Source organism: Desmodus rotundus, chromosome 8, assembly GCF_022682495.2.
Source record: "Desmodus rotundus isolate HL8 chromosome 8, HLdesRot8A.1, whole genome shotgun sequence".
NCBI classification, from domain to species: Eukaryota; Metazoa; Chordata; class Mammalia; order Chiroptera; family Phyllostomidae; genus Desmodus; species Desmodus rotundus.
The window spans coordinates 36,392,554-36,418,943 of NC_071394.1; the positions used below are offsets into that span (position 1 = coordinate 36,392,554).

General features: G+C 37.4%; 1 protein-coding gene across 1 annotated transcript in view; it reads right to left on the reverse strand.

Annotated features, from left to right (window-relative positions):
* The window catches only part of C8H8orf34 (chromosome 8 C8orf34 homolog), a 301,307-nt gene that overhangs the window by 74,431 nt on the left and 200,486 nt on the right, over positions 1-26,390 (reverse strand). The window contains 1 exon segment of the mRNA XM_053929857.1: positions 2,580-2,665. Coding sequence (XP_053785832.1) covers positions 2,580-2,665 — 86 coding nt within the window.

Genomic DNA, 26,390 nt, shown 5'->3' on the forward strand with positions numbered 1-26,390 from the left:
AATAATGGACTAGTAGTTAAGTAACATCTGTCTATGTCAACAAATGGCCAGCCTGGGGTCTCATTTTGCTGCTGACACGTTGCCCGCCTTCTGCTTTCAGGCTGAAGTTATTGTTTCATGTCTTTAGTACTATGAGAGATTTCCGTATATGTAAACTCTTATTACTTTTTATATTGTGCTACACTGGCTTTGGTTTCTGTTTTCATCACACTTTATTTTTAAATATTCTTTAGCTAATATTTGGTATATAAAAAGTATATACAAATTATATTTGTGTATAATATATAGTATATTTATATTACAAAACACAATAAAATAAACACCTCAATCCACCACCTAATTTAAGAATTAGAACTTTCTGATAATCTTCATATCCTGGGGGCAACTTCCTTATCCCACCTCTTTGCTTCCCCCACTCACTGACAATAACCACCATTTTCAGTTTTTCATTTCCTTCATTAAGTATAGTTTCATCACTTACATATATCTTCTTAAAAGCATGTTACATAGATTTGCTAGTTTTGAGCTAAAAAAGTGTCATTCTCTGACTTGCTTTCGTTCAATCAATATTAAGCTTTCAGGATTTATCCAGCCGTGAGCCGCAACCTCCTTCCTGAACTGGGAGACCCAACTGCCACTTGGATTGGCTACCTGAATTCAGCCTTAGTGGGAGCTTGGGCCAGTGGTGTCCAACCCGCGGCCCAGGCGGCTATGGATGCGGCCCAACACAAAATCGTAAATTTACTTAAAACCTTTTCTTTGCTCGTCAGTTTTCGTCAGTGTTTGTGTATTTAATGTGTGGCCCAAGACAACCCTTCCTCTTCTAGTGTAGCCCAGAGACGCCAAAAGGTTGGACACCCCCAGAAGGAAAACACATGTCTCTACAAATCAGGACTTTTCTCTTTTCAAATAAACAGTTGTTAATATTTATTGGCATTCCATTGGTTTTTATCCATCTTACGTGTCGTTGAAATGCATTTGGTTTCCTGCAATGTAACAATTTTACGTGTATCCATTTTCCTGTCCTGGAGCATGCTAAGAAGGGTGTTCACGGGTCATGACACAAGACTTGTTTCTCTAAGAGATCTTCCTAAAAGAGGAGTGTCTCGGTTTAAGTCACACAAATGCTCAAGAGTTTAAGATAACAGAAAAATTTCCAAAATTGTTTATTTCCCACATGTAGTGAATGATTTCCTTTCATCTATGTCTTCACCAGCACTTGGCTTTGCCAAATTTCTTAATTAATGGCAAACAAAAGGTTGTAGAACAGCATTTCTCTGTGATCTTAATTTGCTTTTCCTTGATTATCAGAATCATTAAGCAGCTTTCGAACACTCATTGGCCCCTGTGTTTCTTCTGTGTGATGCTAACTCACACCTGTTGCTTATTTTCCTATTGGTCTGTTGAGCGTTTCTTTATTATATTGTAGATGTTCTTTATGTATTCTGAATATGAATATTTGATCAGTGAAAATATATTTTCTTATTTTGTGGCTTATCTATTCACTTTTTGTGGCATCCTCTGATGAACAGTAGTTCTTAACTTTCTACAGTGACTTTTTTAATCTTTCTCTCTCATAGTTAAGAATTTTTCCACCTGTTTAAGATGTCCTGCTCTATCTAGATATAAATATATATGTATTTTTATAGTTTCTCTTCTAATTATCCAAGCTAGATGTCTGACCGATTCCTGCCAGAACACTGAATGATAAAGTGGTGATTATGCACCTTTGAGCCATTGTAGTGTATTACACGTGCTTAATCATTTATTCAGCAAACTTCAGTTTTGAAGTGCCCGCCGTGAACTTAGTATGCTAAATTAAGGAGTTTGAATTTTGTCCTATAAAAAATGGGGGGTGAAGTAAAGCTTTGCTTCTAGAAAGCTAATGAACTAAAGAGGGGTGAGGTCGTATGAAGAGACTATCCTCAGGGCTGTTACACTGCGCTAGACAGGGAAAGGGAACAATCACCCAGACCAGGCAGCATCGGGGAAAATGCAGAGGAGGCTGACTTAGAGAGGAAGTTCTGAAGCGACACTGACATAATATGAGAACAATTTAATATAAGGATGAGAGAGGGAGCAAAATCAAGTATCATAGGGACCCTTCTGCCTGGGAAGAGTGAGAGATCTACAGAGCCTGTCAGAAGTAACGCCTGCTTGAGTATGGTTGGTAGGGTAATAATATGGGTATGAAAATTTGTAGTTTTATTTTGAGCATTTCACCTAAAATGTTATAAGGTATGCTTGAGTGCGATAATGTTATATTACAGAATTGTACGCTTTATGATTTTGTAATAAAAGACTTTTTAATAAAAGGGGTTCTATTTGTACTGGACCCTGTATGATGTGAAAATGGGAGTAGGCAATATAAAGTCCCCAAAAGAAGTTGAAATTAGTGACAAAATTTTGGCAGTAGTCAACATATAGTTGACCTTTCTGTACCTTAAACAGGCACAGACATTAAGACACAGCTCCTCTGAATCCACACTCCTTTTCCCTAAACCTCCTGATACACAGCCTGAAGGAGCGGTGGACTTAGCACAGGCAGTTATGTTGATATTGTTGGATTTAAAACTTACTCGAAGAATCTGGGACTATTTCATCTGGAGAATGAAGTATTTGTGACGTCTCTTCTGTTCTTTCCGCCAGGTTGTCTCCTTGAAGTCTAAATAAGTAAAATACAATTAGAAATAATTAGAAATGTGAACTACATACTGTGGGGGATGTGACTGTTAACTTCTAGACTCAAAAAATCAGACATGCTTCTTCAAAGCAGAAATAAAAGTGTACCAACACCTTTGTAATATGGTGTGTTTGCTTTTCTAACCTTGAGAAGTCAACTTTTTTCTCTCGTATATGAGGGAAGGTTAGTCTAGGTAAAACTGCTTTCTTCTTAGTCTGACTGGAGAGGGAGGTTTATAAGCAAATGTTTTGCTACAACTACAAGGAAGTGTGTGGAAGAGTCTCACACAGGAGTTCGCCTCTTTCCTGGGTCCTGGGGCATGAGAAGATTTCCATTCTACACAGAGGGTTACCTCTATAAACACAATTCTCCAAATCAACCAAACCTGAGCTTTAAAGCCTGTAGATCACGATAAGTCTCAATAGTGGAAGTAAAGATTCCTAATGTGTGTGACTGCCTGGGGTTTTTGAAACACCGGATCCTCTTCAGGAGAGAAACGCTGTATGGGTACTTTTATGACTATTTTTCTGAGCCTCTGTATCCACATCTCTATAGTGAGAAAAATAGACTAGCAAAATCCAATTCAAACAGTCTGGGTCTATAATACACTGTGAAACCTCTCTATCAGAGGCAGTAGGGCTCATCAACAAATGTTTGGAACTCTGTCTTAAAAACAAAGAATAAGCTCTGCTAATGTTAGAGGACGTTGCATCAAACCATCCAGAGATCCGAGTTTTTTTCTGTTCCTTTACCCTTTTCTTACATTTAGCTGACAGCAAGCACCCTCATTAAAGAACATTAACACATGCATAAAATACAGCATTAACATTTTAAAAAATGAAATATAATTTATAACTGTATGATGCTCAAAAGTTAAAATTTTCAACTATTTTGTCTTTGCTTGTATATTCCCCAGTGGAATCACATAATAATTTGACTTCTGCATATTCAAAAATATGCATGTATCTTTCTCTACCTTGTGTACAATTATAAATATTGTAAATTATATTTTCATTTGTATTCCTGTAATATTAAATTCTATATGTTTCTGTATATACACATTATATATTTATACTTAATATTATCTTCTATATACAAAACCATAGTTACTTTATTATATAAGCTAATTAAATAATTCTCAAGAGTAACTTTCTGACAGTTATACTACATATAAAATATACATTTCATCTGGAGATGAACTATATCTCCAGATATTATATTTTGGTCAAATATATATTTTTTATACTTTTCAAATTTTTTCAATTACAGTTTACATTCAATATGATTCTGTATTAGGTTCGTATGTATAGCACAGTGGTTAGAAAATAATGTGCTTTACAGAGTGGTGACCACCTGGTCCCATTCCTGTTTATCTCAATACTGCTGACTACATTCTCTAGGCTGTAATCTGCATCTCCCTGGCTATTCCATAACTACTGATTTGTACTACTTCATCCTCCACCTTTTCACCCAGCCCCCCGCCCACCTCCCCTGTGACAGCTGTCAGTCTGCTCTCTGTATCTGTGAGGTTGTTTCTATTCTGGTTGTTCCTTTATTTTGCTCATCAGATTCCACATATGAGTGAAATCATATGGTACTTTTCTTTCTCTGACTGGCTTATTTCACTTATCATAATAATCTCTAGGTCCATCCATGCTATCAAAAAAGATAAGATTTCTTTTTCTTTCCTCGTCTCTTTTTTTTAAATTAATTAATTTATTTTTATTCAGTTACAATTGTCTGCATTTTCTCCCCTCCCCTTCACCCCACCCCAGCTAGTCCCACCTCCCTCCCCCACCTTTACCCTCCCCCATGATTTTGTCCTTGTGTCCTTTATAGTAGCTCCTATAGACCCCTCTTTTAATCTCTTCTCTTCTCTCTCTCTCTCTCTCTCTTTTTTTTTTTACAGCCAAGTAGTTTTCCATTGTATACGTACCACAGCTTTTTTATCTACTCATCTACTGATGGGAAGTTGTGTTGCTTCCAAATTTGGGCTCTTACAAATAACACTACCATGAACAAAGGGGTATATATGTTCTTTCAGATTAGTTTTTTGGGTTAACTTGGATATATTCCCAGATAGCCAATAGACAAATGAAAAGATACTCAATATCACTAATCATCTGAGGAATACAACACAAATCAAAACCACAATGAGATACCACCTCACCCCTGTCAGAGCGGCTGTCATCAATAAATCAACCAACAAGTGCTGGCAAGAATGTGGAGAAAAAGGAACCCTAATGCACTGTTGGTGGGAATGCAGACTGGTGCAGCCACTATAGAAAACAGTGTGGAAGTTTCTCAAAAAATTCAAATGGATTTTATACTTTTAACTAACTTAAAATTTTACTCGAAAAAAAACAACACAATTTTTAAATGAATAATTTAAGTACATCCCAAATCTGCCCAACTACTTCTTCTTTATCTTTTCTTACTTCTCATAATTAAAATAAGTATTCATTAATCAGCAATATCAAATATTCTTTTTGTTTTTTCCCCTAGGCCTACTTCATCAAAATTATCAAAGATAGAATGTATGTAGGTACATGAGATATTAAAAGGTGTAAGTCAAGCCTGGAGAGGTAGCTCAGTTGGTTGGAGCATCATCCCATACACCAAAAAGGTTGTGGATTCAATCCCCGGTCAGGGCATATACCTAGGCTGTGGGCTCAATCCCTAGTTGGAGTACATGTGGGAAGCAACCAAATAATCTTTCCCTCTCTCCGTCTCCCTCTCCCTCTCCCCCTTTCTCCCTTTTTCTCTGTGTAAACATATCCTCTGGTGAGGATTTTTTAAAAAAAGGTGTTAATTCAAAATTATTAAATTAAATACCTGTTTGGGTATTTAACCTTAGGTTAAAAATCTAAATGGAAAATAAATCTCCAATGAAGGCAGAAAGAAGCAAAAAACAACAAATAAGTTGTAATTTATTTTGCTCACTGTAAGCTTCAGTAAAAAGAACTATTTATTTAGCATTTATTAATATGCTCAGTAATAAGCCAAATGTTGTAGAGATGTAAAGCAATTACAACTGTCCCCGATTTCACAGAAGTCGCAATTTAGCTAAGTTGAAAAGACAAATGGCCATGAAAACAGCCCAGCAAATTGGGTGGCCCTGAATCTGGCTCATCCTCGTCCAAGCAGCACCCTCCGGATACCTTACGAGTTGAGTTCACTGTGACTTGGCACCAACCCCGCCGCAGAATGCTTCACAGCCTGCTCTCCTCGAGTGCTCTGCCAATGGTTCCCAAGCTGCAATCCACACAGCACTACTTCTGCAAGAGCTTACTAGGTGCTATACAAAGAAGGGTGGTGTGGGCAGGTCTGGGAAATAGTCTTAATAAAAGTTCAATCATTTTCTTCCCTACAAGAGTTTTACTCATACTCCCAAACTTTTTCTCTTTGCTTTCTAAAACTCCTCTTCTGTATTCAACACTCTTCTCTATTCTCAGCCCCTCAGCAAAATGTGTCCTGCTCCTCCTTGTCTTAACTGAAACCCTTTTCTCTCCTAAGAATATGACATTCCTTTTTGGCTCTGAGGGTACAGTACCTCCTCTCCAAGGGAGGCTGCCTAACCCTTCCACCTCAGGTCACAAGGGATTATACATATTAACCTGTCATCCTTCTGCCATGAAAGCTTTGTGTGGGCTTAATTTTTTCTCCTTCAACTCCAATGTTACTATTATCTCGGATGATCTTCATGTTCACGTGCATTTATCCCCTAACTTCAAAGTCGCTCGATCTCAGATATGCAGATCTTCCCCTCCACTTCACCTTCCCTAACCCAAGGACAGAGAACCCAGAATTGTCCTGTGTCAGAAATTATTGACTCTGACGTTCGGTTCTCTAACAACAAACTCACAACCTTTAGGTTTTTTCACAAACTCACTGCCCTTAACACTTTCTCTTCAATTAAATATAGATTTCCATTTTCTCCCCAGTCTCTGGGCCCTCCCGAGCCCCTTCCTGCTCTACTCAGCTGGACTTGGTGTGTCCTCAGTTCCTGTGCACCCACAACCTTCTGCCCTTACTGCCCAGCCAGGCCCTAACCCTGTATTCACCATTGCTTTCCTGCACATGTGCAGATGAACAATGCTGGAGAAATTCATGACACTCTGGGAGTGGTGAGTATAAAACGATGGTCTCTACCTTTGAACTTGGGCTTCTTGGTTGTCTTCCATTCCTTTCAAAGTCTTTTCACCAATATCACCTCCCTTCTACATCATCCAGAAAAATTATGTAATCTGGAATAAAGACCTTCTACTGCCCCCTCACACAGCACCTACAAAATTATCTTCAGCTGGACCTACATTATGTTTCACAGGGTGTGAGAGGCCTTCTTTCCTATGTAAGGTTTAGAACAGGGGTGTCCAACCGTTTGGCATCTCTGGGCCACACTGGAAGAAGAGTTTTCTTGGGCCACACATTAAATACGTTGCAACACATAATCACTAAAAATAATCTCATAATGTTTTCCGTAAATAAATTTACAATTTTGTGCTGGGCCACATGCATCCATCCTGGGCTGCATGCGGCCCATGGGCCACATTTAGACACCCCTGGTAGACCATTCATTAGGTTGGTGATTGAATCCTATCATTTCATACCCCCCTTGGATTTTGTTTTATAATATCCACCACTAGTCATTCTGTTCATCTCCACTGCTCATTTTCCACAGCATGAAACCAAACTCACTCCTTCTTCAGCCTTAAAAACAAACATAAAACAAAATCCCACCCATAATTATCCAAAACATCTACCTATTGCTTCCCGTTGCTCATTCTTCTTTGAGCCAAACTCACTAAATGTTCTTCAGTCAATACCTTTGCTTCCACAAAGGTATTGTGGATTCAATACCTTTTGCTACCAGTGTTTTCAATTACTCCTCAACCTATTTTAATCTGGTTGGTGCTCCTCTCATTTTTGAGGTGACTGCTTATACCAATACAATGTAAACTCTTTAGATTTTGTTATTTAATTTTCAGTTGCATTTTCTATGAATACTCTTTTACCACTCTACATCATCTCCCTGAATCAGTTCAGCTACTTGTATGAGTTTTTTTTAAAACCACATATAGGTTGAGGTTTTTCAAATCTTTATCTTGAGTCCTCATTGCAAGATTAGTATGCCCAAATTCTTGCATCTCAAGGGCAACATGTCCAAAAACAAACTCATCTTCAGCATCACCCTTCCTTGCATTACCTGGGGCTAATCACTCTCAGTCTTGCTAATTATTCTCCCTAAAGTGATTTCCTGAATTCATCACTTTTTCTTTATGCTACTATTATAATTTTGCTGCTCACTTTGATTTGCCTGAATTATTATACAGTTTCCTCACTGACATTCATACTTAGGAAACTTGCCCTGCAAAAATCAGTTTTTCATGTGGTTACCAGAACGTTCAAAACAAATCCAACCATATTATTCTCATGCTTTGAGTATTTTAGTGCAAGAGATATTAACATTCATATGCATTCTTAGAGGGCCCATGAACAGGTTTTAGGGGACTCACAATAATTCACGATAAATAAAATCAGAAGTTTTTGGTTGATGTGCTCTTGTTTGGACAGGGAGACAGTAACTTCAACCAGATTCTCCAAATAATCCTTGACTGAAGAGTTTAAGAACTAGCATTTTTATTGGCTTCTCAAGATGAGTTATAATTCCCTCACCAAGTCATTGGAGTCTCTCTCTTGCACAACTCCTACCTGTCTCTGCAAATTTATTTTCTTGGATACTGTGCGATGGATTTTATACTCCATAAACTCCAAACTGCTTTCCCTTCCTGGCAGATATTTTGTTATTAAGCTTCTGTGTCATTACATAATTATCTCTAGCAGAATTTACTTTTACCTCTTTTACTGTTTGGCTTAAACATAGCTTTTCAATCTAGATTCTTCTCTTTCTTCCAGAAGTTTTAGTAGCTATACATTTTTTTTAACCAGAACCCTTATTTTACAATATTTTAATTATTTGTTTAGATGTCTGTTCATCAACACACTCCAAGCATCTTAGTTTTTACAGTTTTATGTCCCTAAAGCCTAGCTTAGATTAAGGTTGGTATATTGTAAGTTCTAAAAAAGATTTCTTAAGCTTTTTAAAACATGATTAGCTGACGCTGGAGATAAGAGAGGCAAATAGGACCCAACTGCTATATGAGGAATTTTCTACAGAACACTATAGTATCATTATAATTAAATGACTTGAAAAGGGGTAAAAATCACTCTGCACCCATTCAGGGTTAAGCAGTTCTTAGCCTGATTCACCCTAATGCAGAATGTGAGACAGAAGCTTATGTGTGAGTGGTTGTATGATCTGGGAGACAGACGTAATGGACACGGGAGGAAAACACAAAAGGAGAGAAATCTGATACAAGGATGTGTCATTGAGTCAACCTCTGAACAGGTGGCTGCTGCTCAATCTCACAAGAATTCTGAGGATCTCTATGAAATGTGTCCACTTGAAGGATGAAAGGGTAAAACATTTATCCGAAGGCTCCTGGTCCAGGGTGGTCCTTGAGTATTGATATCCTTAGACTTTTCAGTTGCATATACATTAGCATTGAGTGATTATCATTGGTCATCCCAGGACAGGAAATGAGATGTAAAAGATACCAGCAGAAGTGAGATGCTGAAGGTTGCACCTGCACCACGCTGGTTGCCAGAAGCATGTGCAGAACTAGTAGCCAGTAAGAGGTAAGGTATTTCAACCGGGGTACAGGAGGGGCTGATAGACAGAGTAAATGTGCCTGTGTTTAAATTTGATGAACCAGATTTAATTTTATACCAACCAGTGAGACCTAGCTAGAGGAAATGTTGTTATAAATATTATTAAATTTTATCTCCAGGTTTATGAGTCAACAATCACATTCCATTGATTCAGTCTTGATAGTGAATAAGCCAATAATAGATAGTCTCCCCAGAGACTATTGTACTGCCTATCACAGGGCCAACCATAGTACCAGGCACATGCACGTGATCAACACACACTTGTTAAGTGAATGTTGCTCAGAAGTCCCTGGGTCTTAAAAACAGCCTTAAGGAAGATGAACCAGTCAAGAGAAAAGAGATCAAAGCTCATTCAGGATACTGGTAGCGATAGCAGTGGTTCAAATTTTGCTGGCTGGCTTGGGTTAGATCAAGTAGGACATTTGAAATCTGATGCTAAAATATCTAGTCTTCCTCCCTAATGAAAATGGGAAGCATGTGGAGGATTTTGAACAAAAGAGTGATATGATCAGACTTCTGATTCAAGAAAGATCACTCTGCCCGCAGTGTTGAGAATAGATTGCTGGAAAATAAACATGAAAGCAAGGGGTTCTTTAGGAGGTTATTCCAGCAGCCTCGCTGAGAGATGGGCATGGCTTGCCCAGGGGTGGCAGTGGCAAAAGCGTAAGAAGTGGACTGATTCTGGATCAATTCTGTAGCTAGAGCCAACAGCATAGCTGACGAACTGGGCTTGAGGTGGTGAGAGAAAGGGAGGAATAAACAATATTGCCATTTTTATGTCCTGAGCAATGGTGGGGGTAAGAAAACTGAGAGAAAAGAAAATTTGGTGTGAATTAAGTATACTTGAATCGGGGACATGGTAAGTTTTAAAGGCATTTTAGACATGTTGGTGGAGGTGTCAAGCAGAGCGGGATATCCGTGTGGAGATGCTGAACAGACTGGGGCGTGGGGTGAGGCTGCCCTTTCTGGGTTCCCGAATCCCTAAAAAGAACTTCAGAATGTGATATTCTACTCTTCAGTTCAGCTCTTCCTGAGAATGTAATATTCTATTTCACTAGAAAATAAATTATATATCATACTGCCGACAAGGTCAGGGAACCACAATGACCAGTTTTGGTTTTAAGACATTTTGAGCCATTTTCTTCAAGGGGTTACAAAGTTAACTTATCTTTCCCCTGCAAAGTCTGCTGTTAATTCACAAAGCATCTTGTTCAACACAAGTCATTGAGTTATTGCTAAGTCTCTTGCTAAATGTTCATTTTCCATTGTAAGACTCTAATATGTATCTCCAGAATTATTTTTTAAGGGAAATTATAACAACTACTTGTCATTGACTCAATTTTGAAGTCCTAAAAGAGCCAAAATTGTCATCATCAAAAATTCACTGGGGGCCTTGGAAGCAAAGCTCTCCTTTGAGCAATGAGCCTGAAGTCTAGCATGAGGTCCGTGGTATTCACATGATCTCTCCAATTAACTTCACAAACTTCCTGAAGTCAGAGACCAGGCCTGACAGCTTCCACACCATCAGGGCCTGGGACATTGATTTACATCTAGGCTCCCGCAGAATAACTCTCTAGTTTAAACAGCATGTATCTGAAATCACGATGCCCTTGCCATAGTTCCTTCTCTACCCAAGAAAATGTCCCTGCAGCACTGTGGAACTCTGCTGCCCTTGGCCTTTGCCCCAATTCTTCAGGGAATTAATTACCTGGACTCTTTCTAAACCCTTGATTCCTCCTAGGCCCTCTTCCCTACCCTGGGCAGTTCCAGTTTGACCCTTGGGGGGGTGGCCTACTTACTCTGACTTTGGCCCTTGGACACTGTCTCTCTGGCCCCCTCAGAGCATTCTCTGTGCCCCAGGAACATCTCCTCACAGTACCTGTATTTCCCTTCTTATTTTAGTTCCCTTCTTATTCCCCTTCTCATTTTTCCCTTCTTCTTATTTTCATACTGTATGGATTTTAAAATTACCCTTCCATGGGTCATACTTATAAAAATCACCCTTCCAGCATTCATCTGCAGGCCCTCTCGCTGGTCCTCGACTCCCGCTGTTTCTATCACGCGAGGATAAGTAACAATACATCAAGATGAAGCACCTTTTTTCCAGAGAGTGGAATGGATTAGAATAGCGTTCTCCTTCACCAGAGGGCTTTCTTTATATCCTGCTTTTTAAATTCTCTCTCTCAGTCACAAGCACCTCTGCACATTCACCCCTAAAAAATATCATGATTGATGGTGACATAGAGATAAAAACCATGCTCCTTCCTTTTAAGTTTCCCTTTTAACTTCCTATCTCCTGAAAGCGAGCTGTATGGAGGAGCAAGCTGTCTGTAGCTCTCTGACCAAATTCATAGCTCTCTGCTGTGCATCTGACAGCAGACAGGCAGCTGACAGAGGTGGCCTCTTATCTCTGCTGCTAATTACCCTCCTGGCAGAGGCTTAAGGATTTTAAAACCAAATCTAAGGAAAGCACACATGGAGCATAGATGTTTTGTTTTCTGTCTTTTCTGCTTTATCTCAACCCAAATGTAAAACGTCAATCCACAAAAAGGTGGAGCAGCTCAGGCAGGGGGCAGGACTGGTTCTTCGGGAGACCGCAGATTTTTCAGGCAGATATGACTGGAATGTGGGCCACCAGCTCACACACCTTGGCCAGATTATTAAGCACACAAAGGACAAGCCTAGGACATAACACCCTTCCTGAAATCTGAGACAGCCATGAGAAAGGATTAAATTCAAATTGCCAGACTGCTCTGGAGCTAAGGGAAGCATCCAAACACGTGATGTCTGAGCTAGAGGCGGCCCTGGGCACCAGAATCCTCAAGCTTCCTTTGGTGCCACCATTCACGTAACGTTCGTAACTAGACTACACGTCCATAAAATGATCTAGCGAAGCATGGGTGTGCCTTTTGTCCTGTCCTCATCCCTGAGAGAACCCTTTTTAAATTTTTCTGAAAAGAAGTAGGCAGTTAGGTTTTTACTGGACGCTGCAGGGAAGTGGTTCTTTAATTTTTAGGGTACTCCGGGATCTCCTAGGGGACTTCTGAAAACACGGATCGCTGGCTCCATGCAGAGAGTTTCTGATTTAGGGGGTCTGGAGTATAGACACAGGATCTGTGTTTCTACCCTGTTCCCAGGCGGCGCTGATGCCGCTGGCTGGGGGACAGCCCCCCATGGTGCCTCCTCTTGACAGGTATGCCAGGACATGGACCTCCCGTGCCTCTTCTCTGCCGTAGCAGTATCGCACCTTGCCTCGAATGCCAAAACTAGAGAAGACTCTACCAGAAGACATTGACATATTTCTGCCTCTAACTGGCTGGGTATCGACTTTTAGCTGAACACTCAATTTCATTTCCTAACAGGTATAATTCCGTCTTACTGAGGTGAAAAATCTCAGAGTCAGACTCCACTTGAGTCAAGATGCTGTGCATTTGGCCTAACTCAGAGAATAGCTTGGTCAGCAGGCATCTAGCTCAGCAGCAGCTGCGAAGAGTCTTTTTAAAGCTCTGATTTCTAACACATTGAAATATGGGATTGTGTGGGAGCCAAAACACCCTTTGAAACACTGCCAAAACTTTGTTCCTTCCTTAGCCATTCTTTCGTTTAATCAGAGACCCTGCCCTCATGGTACTGAACCCAAAGGCTGCTTCACATATGTACCTGACGGAAGACCACCCCCTCTCCAGTCTGTGCCCTGGATGCGTCTGTCAGACGGCTGGCTTCTTTCGTATGCAGCCAGTCCCGCTCCCTCTCTCTGGTGGTAAAAGCACACCCAGTGCTGTCAGACCTTCCTGTGCTACAGGACTGGGCATCACAGTGAATCGCGTAGCTGTAGATATTCTATGTTCATTTCTTTGTGTTTTTATTGCATAACATTTGGAATCATTGAAATTAAGTTGTGATCACTCATAGAATTATGAGGCGTACTGAGATTGCCAAATTACAGGTAATATTACTTGGTACCAGAGAGAGGTAAGATTTAGCAGGGTTCTCTCTGCCTACAGATGTGAATGGAGAGAATGCTGCCAGCGATAAGATTACCACAAATTCTGAGAATTTGTTACTAGATATGGAACAAGCATGAAGGAATGAACCATGGACAGCTACAGAGAAATCCTTCATCATACAGGTGCACATTTTTGTGAGGAGTAAAGAAACTCCAGCAAATCCCATCTAATTAGAAGAAATGGGGGGTAGAGCGTGGAAAAATATGAGATTTCCTTGAAAATCTGAAACCATTGTATTCTGAGGTTGCAGCCTGAGAGAGGTGAGCTAGCTAGCATCCTTCCACATCACACAGCTGCAGGGAATTCCCGGGTGGGGATTTTATGACTTGACTTCTTCATAAAGGTAACACTCCGTATTCCAACAGAACACAGTCGGATGTCAGACATTTGGGCACACACACATAATTTGGTCTCTTTTTTCCTTTAATGCTTTTTCCCTCTTTAATGCTTTCCTTTAGTGAGTTAATGTAGCACTGATATGCCCATAACAGGCAATAAACAGTCGTAATTTGAATGTCTTACTTCAGTACCACCCCCAAGAATGATATATTTTCTCAGTTTAAATTTGTTGGGGCAGGAAGCTTGGCTTGTTTGTTTGTTTTTAACAGAATCCTGTGTAATAAGTACAAAATTAGATAAATGGCTTTTGAACAACTAGCTATTAAATTGCCTTATGTTTTGGTATTTGGACAGCATACTAAAATTTGCTGATAAGCAAGTTGATGATCTGGAAAACAAGGTTGGTTTAGGAAAAATGTACATGATGTCCTTGAAGAAATTATAATAGGAGAGATAAAGATCTTCTTTTATTGTTTAACATGCTTTTAAAATTCTTAAGAAGGACAACACTGAATACCAATGTTTGCATAATTGGAAAAGCCAGTGAAAGGCATAAAGATGTTAAGATGCCTTTTGGCACAGAAGAAGAAATATATGCACTGACTTACCAGGGAGTATAAACACCACTTTGTGGAAATTTAACTATCTTACTCTAAAGTTTATTTTTCTGATGTGCAAATCAATTGATCTCTTGAAATGATCGTAGAATTTGTTCATAGGGGAAGTATTTTCTCACTGCCTTCTGCTTTGAAAAACTAAAAATGGTTTGCATTGGGAACCACACCTGGCATGTAAATAAAACTCTTCCCAAGAGTCTTAGCTATTTCTTACTTTAATTCATTGTTGTATAGTTATATCCCATCTCAAGTCATGTTATTTTTTTCACAGACTTCATTTATTTTTCTGATTTTTATATGTCATAATTTAGATGTTATAGAATTGTTGGTTTTAAGTAAAAAATAGATTATTACATTTAAAATTCTGAAGAAAATGATAATAAAAAATTCAAATGGCCTTTCCTAAAAATACTGATTTATAGAAACATAATGCATCGTGGCATTAATGTCAAACTTACTTGCTTTTTCCTTGTAGGTATTTCATATTACACTTTGAGCACTGACACTGTAATTGTAAATAAATACATACTCTGTGAATTTTGGTTCTTATTCTGAAATGCTATAAGAAAATTCAAAACTTAATGATACTTAGTATTCTTTGTTTTGATAGTAATGATATACCCAGCCTGCTGTGATTCCAAAATATATATTTTATATCATTGAGACTAGCTAACTGATCAGTGGTTATAAAGATAAATGCTGGAAGACATACACAGAAATAAATTAAATATAATTATACATTTGATAGGACTTATGCAGGCCATTCAGAAATTATTATCAATTATAAGGGTAATTACTATAACAAATAATTGAAAGTAATTACAATTCCAGTTTTACTACAATGTGTACCAGGGAGTGCAGAATATCAAGCAAGTGAATAAATAAGAAGTTTCCAGGTAAGGGTAAAACAGTAAAATATAATTTTTTACTATCTGTTCCTATTTCTTATATAAGATGCCTCATGTTATGACAGTAGAGAAATAAAATTGAAAAAAATATGAAGTCCTTTAAATTAATATTCCCTATTAAACTATTTGACATCAGTCAGAGGAATAACTTTCTGGATATGTCCCCTCGAGCAAGGGAAACAAAAGCAAAAATAAACAAATGGGTCTTCATCATACTAAAAAGCATGTGCCCAGTAAAGGAATCCATCAACAAAACAGAAAGACAACCCACTTACGGGAGGATATATTCACAAACGACATATCTGATAAGGTGTTTTATCCAAAATATATAAGAAAATTATACAACTCAATAACAAAAAAGTAAACAATCCTATTGAAAAAATAGACAAAGGAGGGATATGAAAAGACTTTTCTCTAAAGAAGACATACAGATGTCCAACAGATGTTCAACATCACTAATACTCAGGAAAATGAAAATCAAAGCCATAATGAGATACCACCTCACACCGGTCAGGATGGCTATTATCAAAAAGTCAACAAATACCATGTGTTAGCAGGGACGTGGAGAAAAGGGAACCCTTGTGCACTGTTGGTGGGATGCAAATGGGTATAGTCCCTGTGAAAAACAGTATGGAGTTTTTCCAAAAAACTAAAACTAGATACATCATATGACCCAGCAATTCTGCTTCTGGGTATTTATCCAAAGAAAATAAAAACACAAACTTAAAAAAGATATATGTACCCCTGTGTTCATTTCACCATTATTTTATAATAGCCAAGATATGAAAGCAACCTAGGTGTTCAGTGATAGATGAAGAAGATGTGGGGTTTGGGTAGTGTGTGTGTGTGTGTGTTTATAATACACATATATATACACACACATGTCTAAATATATATATAGAGAGAGACATACAATGGAGTATTACACAGCAATAAGAAAGAATGAATTCTTGCCATTTGTGACAACTTGCATGGATCTAGAGGGTATTATGCTAAGTGAAGTAAGTCAGGGAGAGAAAGAAAAATACAGTATGGTTTCGCTTATATGTGGGATCTAAAAAAAAAAAAATCAAATGAACAAACAAAACAAAACAAAACTAGACTCATTAGGAACAGAAAGCCAAAGGGAGGTTACCAGAACGGAAGGGTTAGGGGATGGGTAAAGGGGAATATAGTCACTAATACTATAATAGGTTTGCATGGGTGGCAGATCACCGTGAGAATTACTGGGGTGATCACACTGTAAGGTACAGAAATGTCAAATCACTGTATTATATACCTGAAGCTAATATAATATTGTGTACCAAGTATACTTAAATTAAAAATAAATTAACCTTCCCATTTTATGACAACAAAATAAAGTCCAATAGTGCTATTACTACATTATTAGAAATGGTATTTAAACAAGAATAGGTATTAAGATACTCTTAAAAAAATCTTTGTTGTTTCTTACCCATTACCATTTAGTCCCCTTACACCCCCCACCCCCAGTAATTGTCACTTTTCATATCTTATGGATGTTCTTGATAATAGATATATGCACAAAACTGAAGAACTCATGATTTTCCCTCACAGCACTTTCTATGATTATCTTATTTATAGAAATACCATATAAAGTGTAAACCCTTTCTGAACCAAACGGTCATCATTTCCCAAATCACTAAAATAACATGTTTTTACTGTGTGCCATTCTGCCTAACAGCTTGTTTTAATATTCCCAAAGGGAAGAATATGTCAAATGCACTTAAGGCCCATTGTTCTTGTTTTTCTGAGATTTACAAAGGCAGCCAGTTTCCTGGCTACTTAATTTGCTTGTGGAACCATTATCCTCCTATCTCAACAACTGTAGCCTCGAGAAAATACTCAATAAAAAATGTTTAATTAGAGACGTAAAGAAAAAGGCCTCTAAAAATTGGAATTTCAGGGTCATCTAAGTAGCAAATCAGTAGATGCTTGGAAATATTGCTTGTATTAAGGGAGATTATTTATTTGAACAAGAATATAGCAGCTTGTACATTGCAACATTTCTCCATTCCTTGTGGAGCCCCTTCAAGATTTGCACCACCTTCTTAAATGAATTAGAAGTCATCTACGACAGCACGGGAGCTACAACACCTGCAGAGCTTATTATGTGCCAGTCACCTGGGAATTAAATGACTTGTGCAAGGATGTCCAGCTAGAAGAAACTGGGACACTGTTAGACACTAAAGTTCAAGACCTTAACTGTCATGCCGTGCTTGTTTTCAGGGGCTCAAGTGGTAAGGTAAAAACACCATTTTATTGGATCAATTACTAAATCATAGCAACTCAATCTGAAAGTAAGGGCATCATCCCCATGATATAATGGGCCTAGAATCAAGATACCTATAAAATATCTAACACGTGTAGTGTTTTATTCACAATGGCAATTAAATAATTTATCTTAAAATGTAGCTAAGAAAAGGATAATCAACCTTTCAGTTTGAAGTTATTTATTACTACATTGAGCCCAAATTTCTAGTGTAGTATATAAATTCCAAACTCATAGCTTATAAAAACAGGATAATTATTTTATCTCAAAAGTGTAGGCAAAAAAAACTACCTCTTTATTTGAACTTTTGTAGCTCAAAAAATAGATTTTTTATTTCTTATAAACATGCCTGACTTGACCCTATTAGCCTTTTATCCCCCAAAGAGTTTAGGCAGTACAATAAATTTGAAAAATGTGTTTAATTCCAATAAAGGACCAACAATCTGAGTGCTGACAATGAGGAGGCAGCACTGTATAGCAGCAAGCATTGGGCTTCTGGGTCAGATGGAGCAGGGTTCAAATTCTACCCATTCCACTGACCGGCCTTTTGTCCTCAATCAGTTTACCTGGTCTCTTGAACTACATTTCTCATTTCTAAAATAAAGGTAAAAGCATACACTTGGAAAAGCTGTTGTGAGAATTAATGTTTCTTAATACCTAATGTGGCATTTGGTACACATGGCTGGTGCTTCTGAACAAGCTTAGCTTCAAAATGCTGTGGAGCAAGAGATACTGCCAATGTGTTTTTTAAAGCAATATCCAAATTCATGCCTCAATGTACATATTTGTTTCAACGTTTCATATGAAGCCACTGAATTGATTAATTGGGATGAATTCATTCACTGGGAGTTTTAACTGATCTTGTCATCAGTTTGGCGCTTTAAGAGTTTTGCGTCTTGGAAGTTCAGGAAAAGTCAATTCTGACTCTGAATTGCCACATTCTTTACTTCCCCCTCCCTCTGTTTTTTCTGACCATTTTACTTTGAGAATTTAACAGGCTATTGAATTTAACCTGAACTCTTTATGATACTCCAATAAAGTGAATAAAGAGGAGCTCTAGTTATCAAAAAAATAAAGAAAAAGTTTGGGATAACAATAGGTTCACACGTTCAACATGCACTGTATTCATTTATGGATTCTCTCACCACTTCCGTTATCATACATCCTTCTCTTCCAGAAGTGTTTGCTATGTTGCTTCTACAGTACCTTACTTTCAAAGTGTTATAAGGGTAAAACAACTGGTACAAATTTCTGATTTTTCAAATTTACTGAACTAGAGTATCTGAAATTGCATAATGATTCATGTAAATAATTATATTCTTATCACAGCTATTGTATATTAATAGAGTATAATTAATATAATAAACAATATATCATTATTCTAACTTATCAGTTATTTTACTAAATTCAGCATTAATAGTTTTTCATTTTATCACTCAAATTTTTAAATATTTAAAAAAATGAGTTATGTTTCCTTTTTGCCTAAAATTCTTCTAGAAAGTTATGCAATATTAGATGAGCATTTAAAAAATGTGATTTACATTTTTACTAGCAGGATTCTGATTACTGTTGGTTATAGAACTTTGAGGGTTAAATAATATGCTAATTTTTAAATCTTCCTTAGAAATCACACATAATGTCAAAGACTAATTTAGGCAATCAGTAAGAATTAAACATATTCTAGTCTAAACATAGACAAGTTTAGAAAGATATAGTGATAATTCATGACTTTGGAGAAGGGGGATGGATAGCTATCTAAATGGCTTGTCTCTTACAGCAATGCATTCCTTTATAGAATTTATGAATACTTCTCACACCTCAATGTTGTCTTTATTTTTGCAATCCCAGTATCTACCCAGATGTGCTCCTAAATTCTAATACTTTATGCCTATTAAAGGTTTATTTTCTTTCTGTGGTGTGAAGCCATGGTATACAGAAGGCATTTAGGCCCTCTCCAAGTTTCTTTCTTTTCTGGACTGATGATCTTGTGTTTTATTTTTGCCATGAAGCAGACACGTCTCGGGCCAAGAGTGTCACACATGGAGTGTCGAAAGAAAGCCCATCACACTCTATTTTTATACGCTCATTGAACATTTTAAAATAAACAGGGTTTGGTTGGTCACATGGGACTTCATTCAGATGGTGAAAGAAAAGGGAAGTAGAGCAAATGAAATACAGGAGATGAAAGAAACAGACAGGGAAATAAGCAAAGGGACTCTCCTTTGGATATTACACACGATGCTTACTCTTTTTATAAGTTCTTCACTTTAGAAGTCAGTTTAAAAACTTTAGCAAATCTTTAAAGGCATTCTGAAGGTAAGATTACTGCGGCTTCTCGTCTCCCGTGCCGTCTGGGAGCACGCAGATCCAGTCTGGTGGGTGCTGGCGTCACAAGTGGGTTTGCTCACTTCTAACTCTCAGGATTATTTTCATAATTTGAATGTGAAAGAATTCCCCTAGCCAGGTATCAAAAACTAATAAATGTAACTTTTTTTATCATTGTCTATCACTTTTCCCTCTGTAATTATTAGAAAGACTATGTAAAATTATATTCTTTTTTTCACTATAATAAGTATTTAAAAGCTATTGGGATATATATTTTCTCTCTGAAATGGAGACCCTTTTCTAGCTTGATTGCACTCATCATTTTTATCTACCCATGTTTTAAACTTGTATGTATCACAGTTCTTTGCTTGTTTGTTTCTCTTTCTGTATGGTAAAAAGAGGGGCAAAGGAAAAGTTATAACCCCTGCAGTGCACCCTTTCTCCAGGCACTTGAGAAACAGGCATTTAATAGAGAAACTGATCAATACTCCCTGCTCAGTTTCGATGGGGTCTTTGTTCCTCTTCACAGGAATCAATTTTAAGCTTCTTACCATCAAATAGAGCCTGACCAGGTTCTATTTCTAAAACTTTAAGAGTGAGCAAGACTGATACTCACAAATCAATTCTAAGACACAATTTTGTCTAAATCTTCTAATATCCTTTTAAGTGAATCTGAGTTCCCCAAACCATATCCCATATGACTTATGTAAAATTATTTAACAACAGTCAACTAAGTGTGGCTGTAGTCCTAGGGTCTGAGAGTAAGTTCTCATTATTGTCTAACTTAACTGTAAATCATCTCATTTCTTTCTGTTTGATATGACTGTAAGGAAAAGCTCCGTTGGATCCAAAGTCAGTGTTACATCTCCATAGCCGTGCCGGGCATTCAGTCTCCCTTGCTGGCCCTTGGCTACAGTAAGTCTGTAACGCGTGAGATCTCTAGGAGTGTCTTTCCAAGTACAGATGCACAAAATATTTTTGCCTCCTAAAACTCAATAGAAGTATAATGGTTTGCTTCTTAATGGGGAAAAAATAAATACGATTTAAAAAATATTTTATGAAGTTATTATAAAATTTATGCAGGCAGGATATACTGTAAATATTATGCTTTGAAACTTAATTTTTTAAATTTTCAAATTAATACTTTGGTGCAAATTCATTTAATTCAACAACTGCTTGTTGATAACTTAAAATGACTCTAGCAGAGTGAATCATGTCCTGAAGGCACTAGTCTTACTATTAAACTCCTTAGACAAATCGTACTCAATTATAAGAATTTTAAATTATAAAACAATAAAAATTTAAATTTTCAGTGATAATTTAATGCAATTACGAATGTAAGTTGGCTAAAACTAAACTGTTCATGTAAGTGTGGTGCTGACATTACATCATGAGCTCTTCTGGACTCTGCAAGCCCCGGCTATTCTGTGCGTCCTCCAAAGGCCTCCGCTGCTACTCCCCGTTTAACTCTACATCTTAAAGGGAACCGAGACTTCCGTTGGCCTATACTTAGCTCTAAGGTGTCATGGAGGTATTAGACATAGCTGGTTCTTTTCTCTGTGACTTGAAACTAAGTGGCACCAGCACACAATTAAGTGATAGTTCTCAGTGGTCACATGGCCAACATATATATGATTTAGAATATGTTTGCAGTTTTTCATTCATTTTAAAAATGAAAATACAGAATGTATCAGTTCTTTTTAAAAATGTGTAGATCCAAAAAATAAAATTTAGTTTGGAAGACCCTGGATTAACCCGCAAAATTTCAATGGCTGTCAGGTTTCTCCCTTAACTAAATACCAGTCATGATTTTAGAGGTGGCATTAGCCATGACCCTAGACACAGCAGCAAATCACCTTTGGAAAGTTTTGGTGAAATTATCCATTTAGGTACTTAAAATATTACTGAGCACATAGTATGTGCATTATGTTATGCTAGATACAGAGAATAAAAGAGAGCATTTGAGACTCAGTCTAATTTTTACATGGAGCCCGGTCTCTAAAAAGAGGAGGAAAACCAGATACCTACATTGCATGATTGATTTGTCACCCTTTTTAAAAGGCCTATAAGTCTTTTAATGCCAAGTCTCTAATATGACCAGATGACCTAACCTAGTAGGAAACTGTGAAGACAGTACAAAAGAGACAGCTGCTGACAGGGAGGACAGCAGCTTGCTCTCCCTACAGGGGCTCCATCGCCATGCTTGGGGCCAAAGCAGCCAGCTCCGACCCTGTATCTGGAAGTTGTGATTGCTCAGTGAAGATAGAAGGCAGGTTATGGAACTCACATTATTTGTCCTCAACAATGAAAAGCATCTTCGAATTGAAAAGCTCAATTCGTTGGGGAAGCAGAAACCCATCCCATAACTAGAGGAAGGGATCCTGAAGTGCCAGTGCCCTGAGATGTTAATGAAACTTGAAGTAAAGAACTCTAAAAGACCTCAATGATACACCAAGGAGCGCAACTGGCTGGGCTGGAAATACTGGCTCAGTGGGTTGAGAGATAAAAGAATTCAAGTTCAGCTCAGAGCTTGCTTTAAGGCTCAGGAAGACAGAGAGAATATTGTCTTAGCTACTTAGGCTGCTGTAACAAAATCCGACAGATAGTAGTGGAGGGCCTGGCTGCTAGGTCGTCTCGCCTAATCTCTCACTCCACACAGACCCTCCACCAGAGAGTTATTTAACATCTGCTTGGGTATTTCAAGGAACAGAGCACACACACTTGCTGGGATTTGGACGTTTCCATTTTCTTTCTGCTCCTCCAGGTGTCCCACTATTCGGTCCTAAGTTGAAGTGAAGCCTGTGTGTTCTTTAGTTTCATGCCAGTACTGCTTTTTGGAGCAACAAAAATAAGTATATTTTTTCTTCCATGGAATTACCCTTTAAATATGCACAGCTCTATTTATTCTCTTCCAATATAAATTCCTGAAATCCCATTTTCTTGAATCATTGAGCCGAGGAAAATTTTATATTTCTCCTGTGTTAGACAACTTGTTATTTAGACCCAAAGGCAATTTTTAATGGAGGTTCAAAATTTTTTCAAAATGTACCTTTTAAGGCTAAATATTGTAGCTATCTATTGACATATAGAAAAAAATGAATGTCTTTTATATAAATTTATAATTTAAATTAAAATGTAAAAAGGTTTTTCCTTGGTTATCTCTTTAATACCCATGTTGTTATTTTCTAGAATTTCTGAGCTCTCAATTATTTCTGAATTCCTAGATAACTTCCACCTAAAATTTTTTCTTTGCATTGCTAAATGTTTCAGACGGTCATTTCATTTTCTCTTCTGGATTTATTTTGCAGGATTAAAGCCATCAGAAAGTGATTCAATTTTGTATCTTTACAAAGCCTCTTTCGAAGAATGATCAGTTGTGATAGAGAATTCAGGTTCCTTCATCCTAAGCAAAAACATTTACTCTGAACAGTTTTCCTTTTAGCTATCTATTAATTATTTAGTGACTAAAAATTGGTTTAAATATAAGTACCTATACAACTGTTGGGATAACTGACTAAAATATTGGTATAAAAGGCTTTTCATTAACAATAAAAGTGAGTTAAAACAGATCTAGAACACCGAATATTGTTCTTTATTGAGTATTAGGCCAGTTTTTAAATCATAGTATTAAAGCATTTATGTCACCCAGCCTATGAGACCGCAGCCTAGAAGAGGTCTTATTTTTTTCTCGAGTCAGTACCATGGTTCCTTGCAGAGGAGGGCATTCAAAAAAATATTGATTAAATTAAACCAAGGTGCTGTAACAGCAGCAGCTGGACTTAACTTAGTAGGAAAATCTGGTACAGAAGACAAAAAAAAACCCAAAAAACACTGTAACCACTGAGATAATAACCGAAATGTTGACATTAACCTTCTGTTTAACAAGTCATTTCCAACAACTGAAATTAAGGGTTTGGAAATCAGGAAAGAAGATACCTAATTTAAGTAGCTTTGGTTCTTGTTTGGTTTGGTTCATTTTAAAAAGAGAAAGTAAAAAATATCTCCATGAAGTTGTTTTCACTTTTTTAAAAAAGATTTTTATATATTTATTTTAGAGAGAGTGGGAGGGAGAAAAAGGGAGAGAAATATCGCTGTGCAAGAGAAACACTGATCAGTTGCCTACTGCACCCCCCTCCCCCAACTGGGAACCTGGTCTGCAACCCAGGCATGCGCCCTGACCGGGAATCAAACCTGAGACTTTTCAGTTTGCAGGACAACACCCAATCCCCTTAGCCATACCAGTCAAGGCTGTTGTCACTATTAAGGGATAAAATCACTTATGTAGTAAACATTAAGGAATATAAGCTCTTGGGTTTTTTATTTTATTATACATATACTTAAATACACCAATATGGATTTAAAAATAGGGAGGTATCCTTTTATTTATTTGCAAAGAAAATTATTTTGATTTTGAAAGGCTTTTTATATCCTGTGATAACTATGAGTTTTATGAGTTCTATTGTTTTGCAGTTAGAATTGTTCTTTCTACATAAAAAAATAAATCTTTACATAAATAATCAATACATCAACATAAATTATGTGCTGTAGTAGCTCATTCCACAAATAATAGATGAATTTTGGTTTATTTATTTATTTTTTATTTTATGAAAACTTTATCTTTTTAGAACAGTTTCACAGAAAAATTTCAGAGAAGGTCCAGAGATTTCTCACATAAAACCCCTCTCCCCACAAATGTGTGATCTCCCCCCTTATCAGCATCCCCCACCAGAGTGTGCGTTTGCTGCACATCATGCACCCCCATCACAAAGTCACAGGCATCTAGAGGCCATAGTCTGCATTAGGTCCACTCTCGGTGTCGTGCATTCGATGGGTTTGGACAAATATATAACGACACATATCCACAATTATGGTATCACATAGAGTACTGTTTGTCATTAACATCCTCTGTGCTTTACCAACTCACAACTTCCAGCCCCCTCCACCTCCAGCAACCACAGTTCTTTTCATTGCAGCCATAGTTTTGTCTTTTCAAGAATGTCATACAGTTGGAATCACACAGTGTGTAGCCTTTTCAGAATGGCTCCTTTCACTTAGTAATAGGCACTTATGGTTCCTCAATGTCTTTGTAGAGCTTGATAGCTCACTTCTGTTCAACACTGACTAATATTCCATTGTCTAGATGTTTATCACAATTTCCTTATCCTTTCACATACTAAAGGACATTTTGGCCACTTCTGAACTTTGGCAAACATGAATAAAGCTACTGTGAATAAATATATGTGCAGGTTTATGGCTGAACATAGTTTTAAACTCATTTAGGTAAATACCAAGGAGCATGGTTGCTGGATCTTATGGAAGGTGTCTGCTTAGCTTGGTAAGAAAGCATTGGAAGTCTTTCAAAGTGGCTTTACAATTGTACTTTCCTCCCAGCAATGAATTAAGAGTTCCTCTTATTCCGTATCCTTGCCAGCATTTGGTGTAGTCATTGTTCTGGTTTTGGCAATTCTGAAAGGTGTGTAGTGATATCTCACTGAAGTGTCAGTCTGCTAATGACACAGTCTTCCCTAACGACACATGATGCCAAGCGTTTTTTCACATGTTTATTTGCTATCTGCATATCTTCTTTGATGAGGTTAAGGTCTTTGGCCCATTTATTGATCAAATTGGTTTTGTTCTTATTGTTGAGATTTAAGAGTTCTTTGTGCAATTTGGGTAACAGTCCTTTATTGGATATGCATTTATATCCAATAAATATTTTCTCTCAGCGTGTGGCTTATCTTCTTATTCTCTTGACACTGTCTTTTACAGGGCAGAAGTTTTTTTTATTTTAATGAAATCCAGCTTATCAATTATTTCTTCATGAGTCTTGTCTTTAGTGTTTTATCTAAAAGGGCATCAGCATATTGGTGATCTAGGTTTTCTTCTGTTATCTTTAGTTTTATAGTTTTATATTTTACATTAGATCTGTGATCCATTTTTAGTTAATTTTTCTGAAGGTCTGGGTCTAGATTCATTTTTCTGCATTTGGATGTCCAGTTGTTCAAGAACTGTTTTTTGAAAAAATTACCTTTTCTCCATCTATTGCCTTTGCTCCTTTGTCAACGACCTGTTTAATATTTAACCTTGCAATTTCTGGAGCTTTATTAATCTATTTGTCTATTCTTTCACCCATACCTCCCAGTCTTGATCACCATAGTTTTACAGTAAGTATTGAAGTCCTTTAGTGCCAGTTCTCTAACTTTGTTCTTCTCCTTTAATATTGTGTCGGCTACTCTGGGTCTTCTGCCTCTCCACATACCTTAGAATCAGTTCATCATATCCACAAAACAACTTGCTGGGATTTTGATTGGTACTGCATTGAATCTATAGATCAAGTTGGGAAAAAGTGACATCTTCTAATATCGAGTCTTCCCACCCATTACCATGGTATCTTTCCATTTATGTAGCTCTTCTTTGTTTTCATTCATCAGAATTTTGAAGTTTTCTTTATATAGATATTGTATATATTTTGTTAGATTTATACATAAA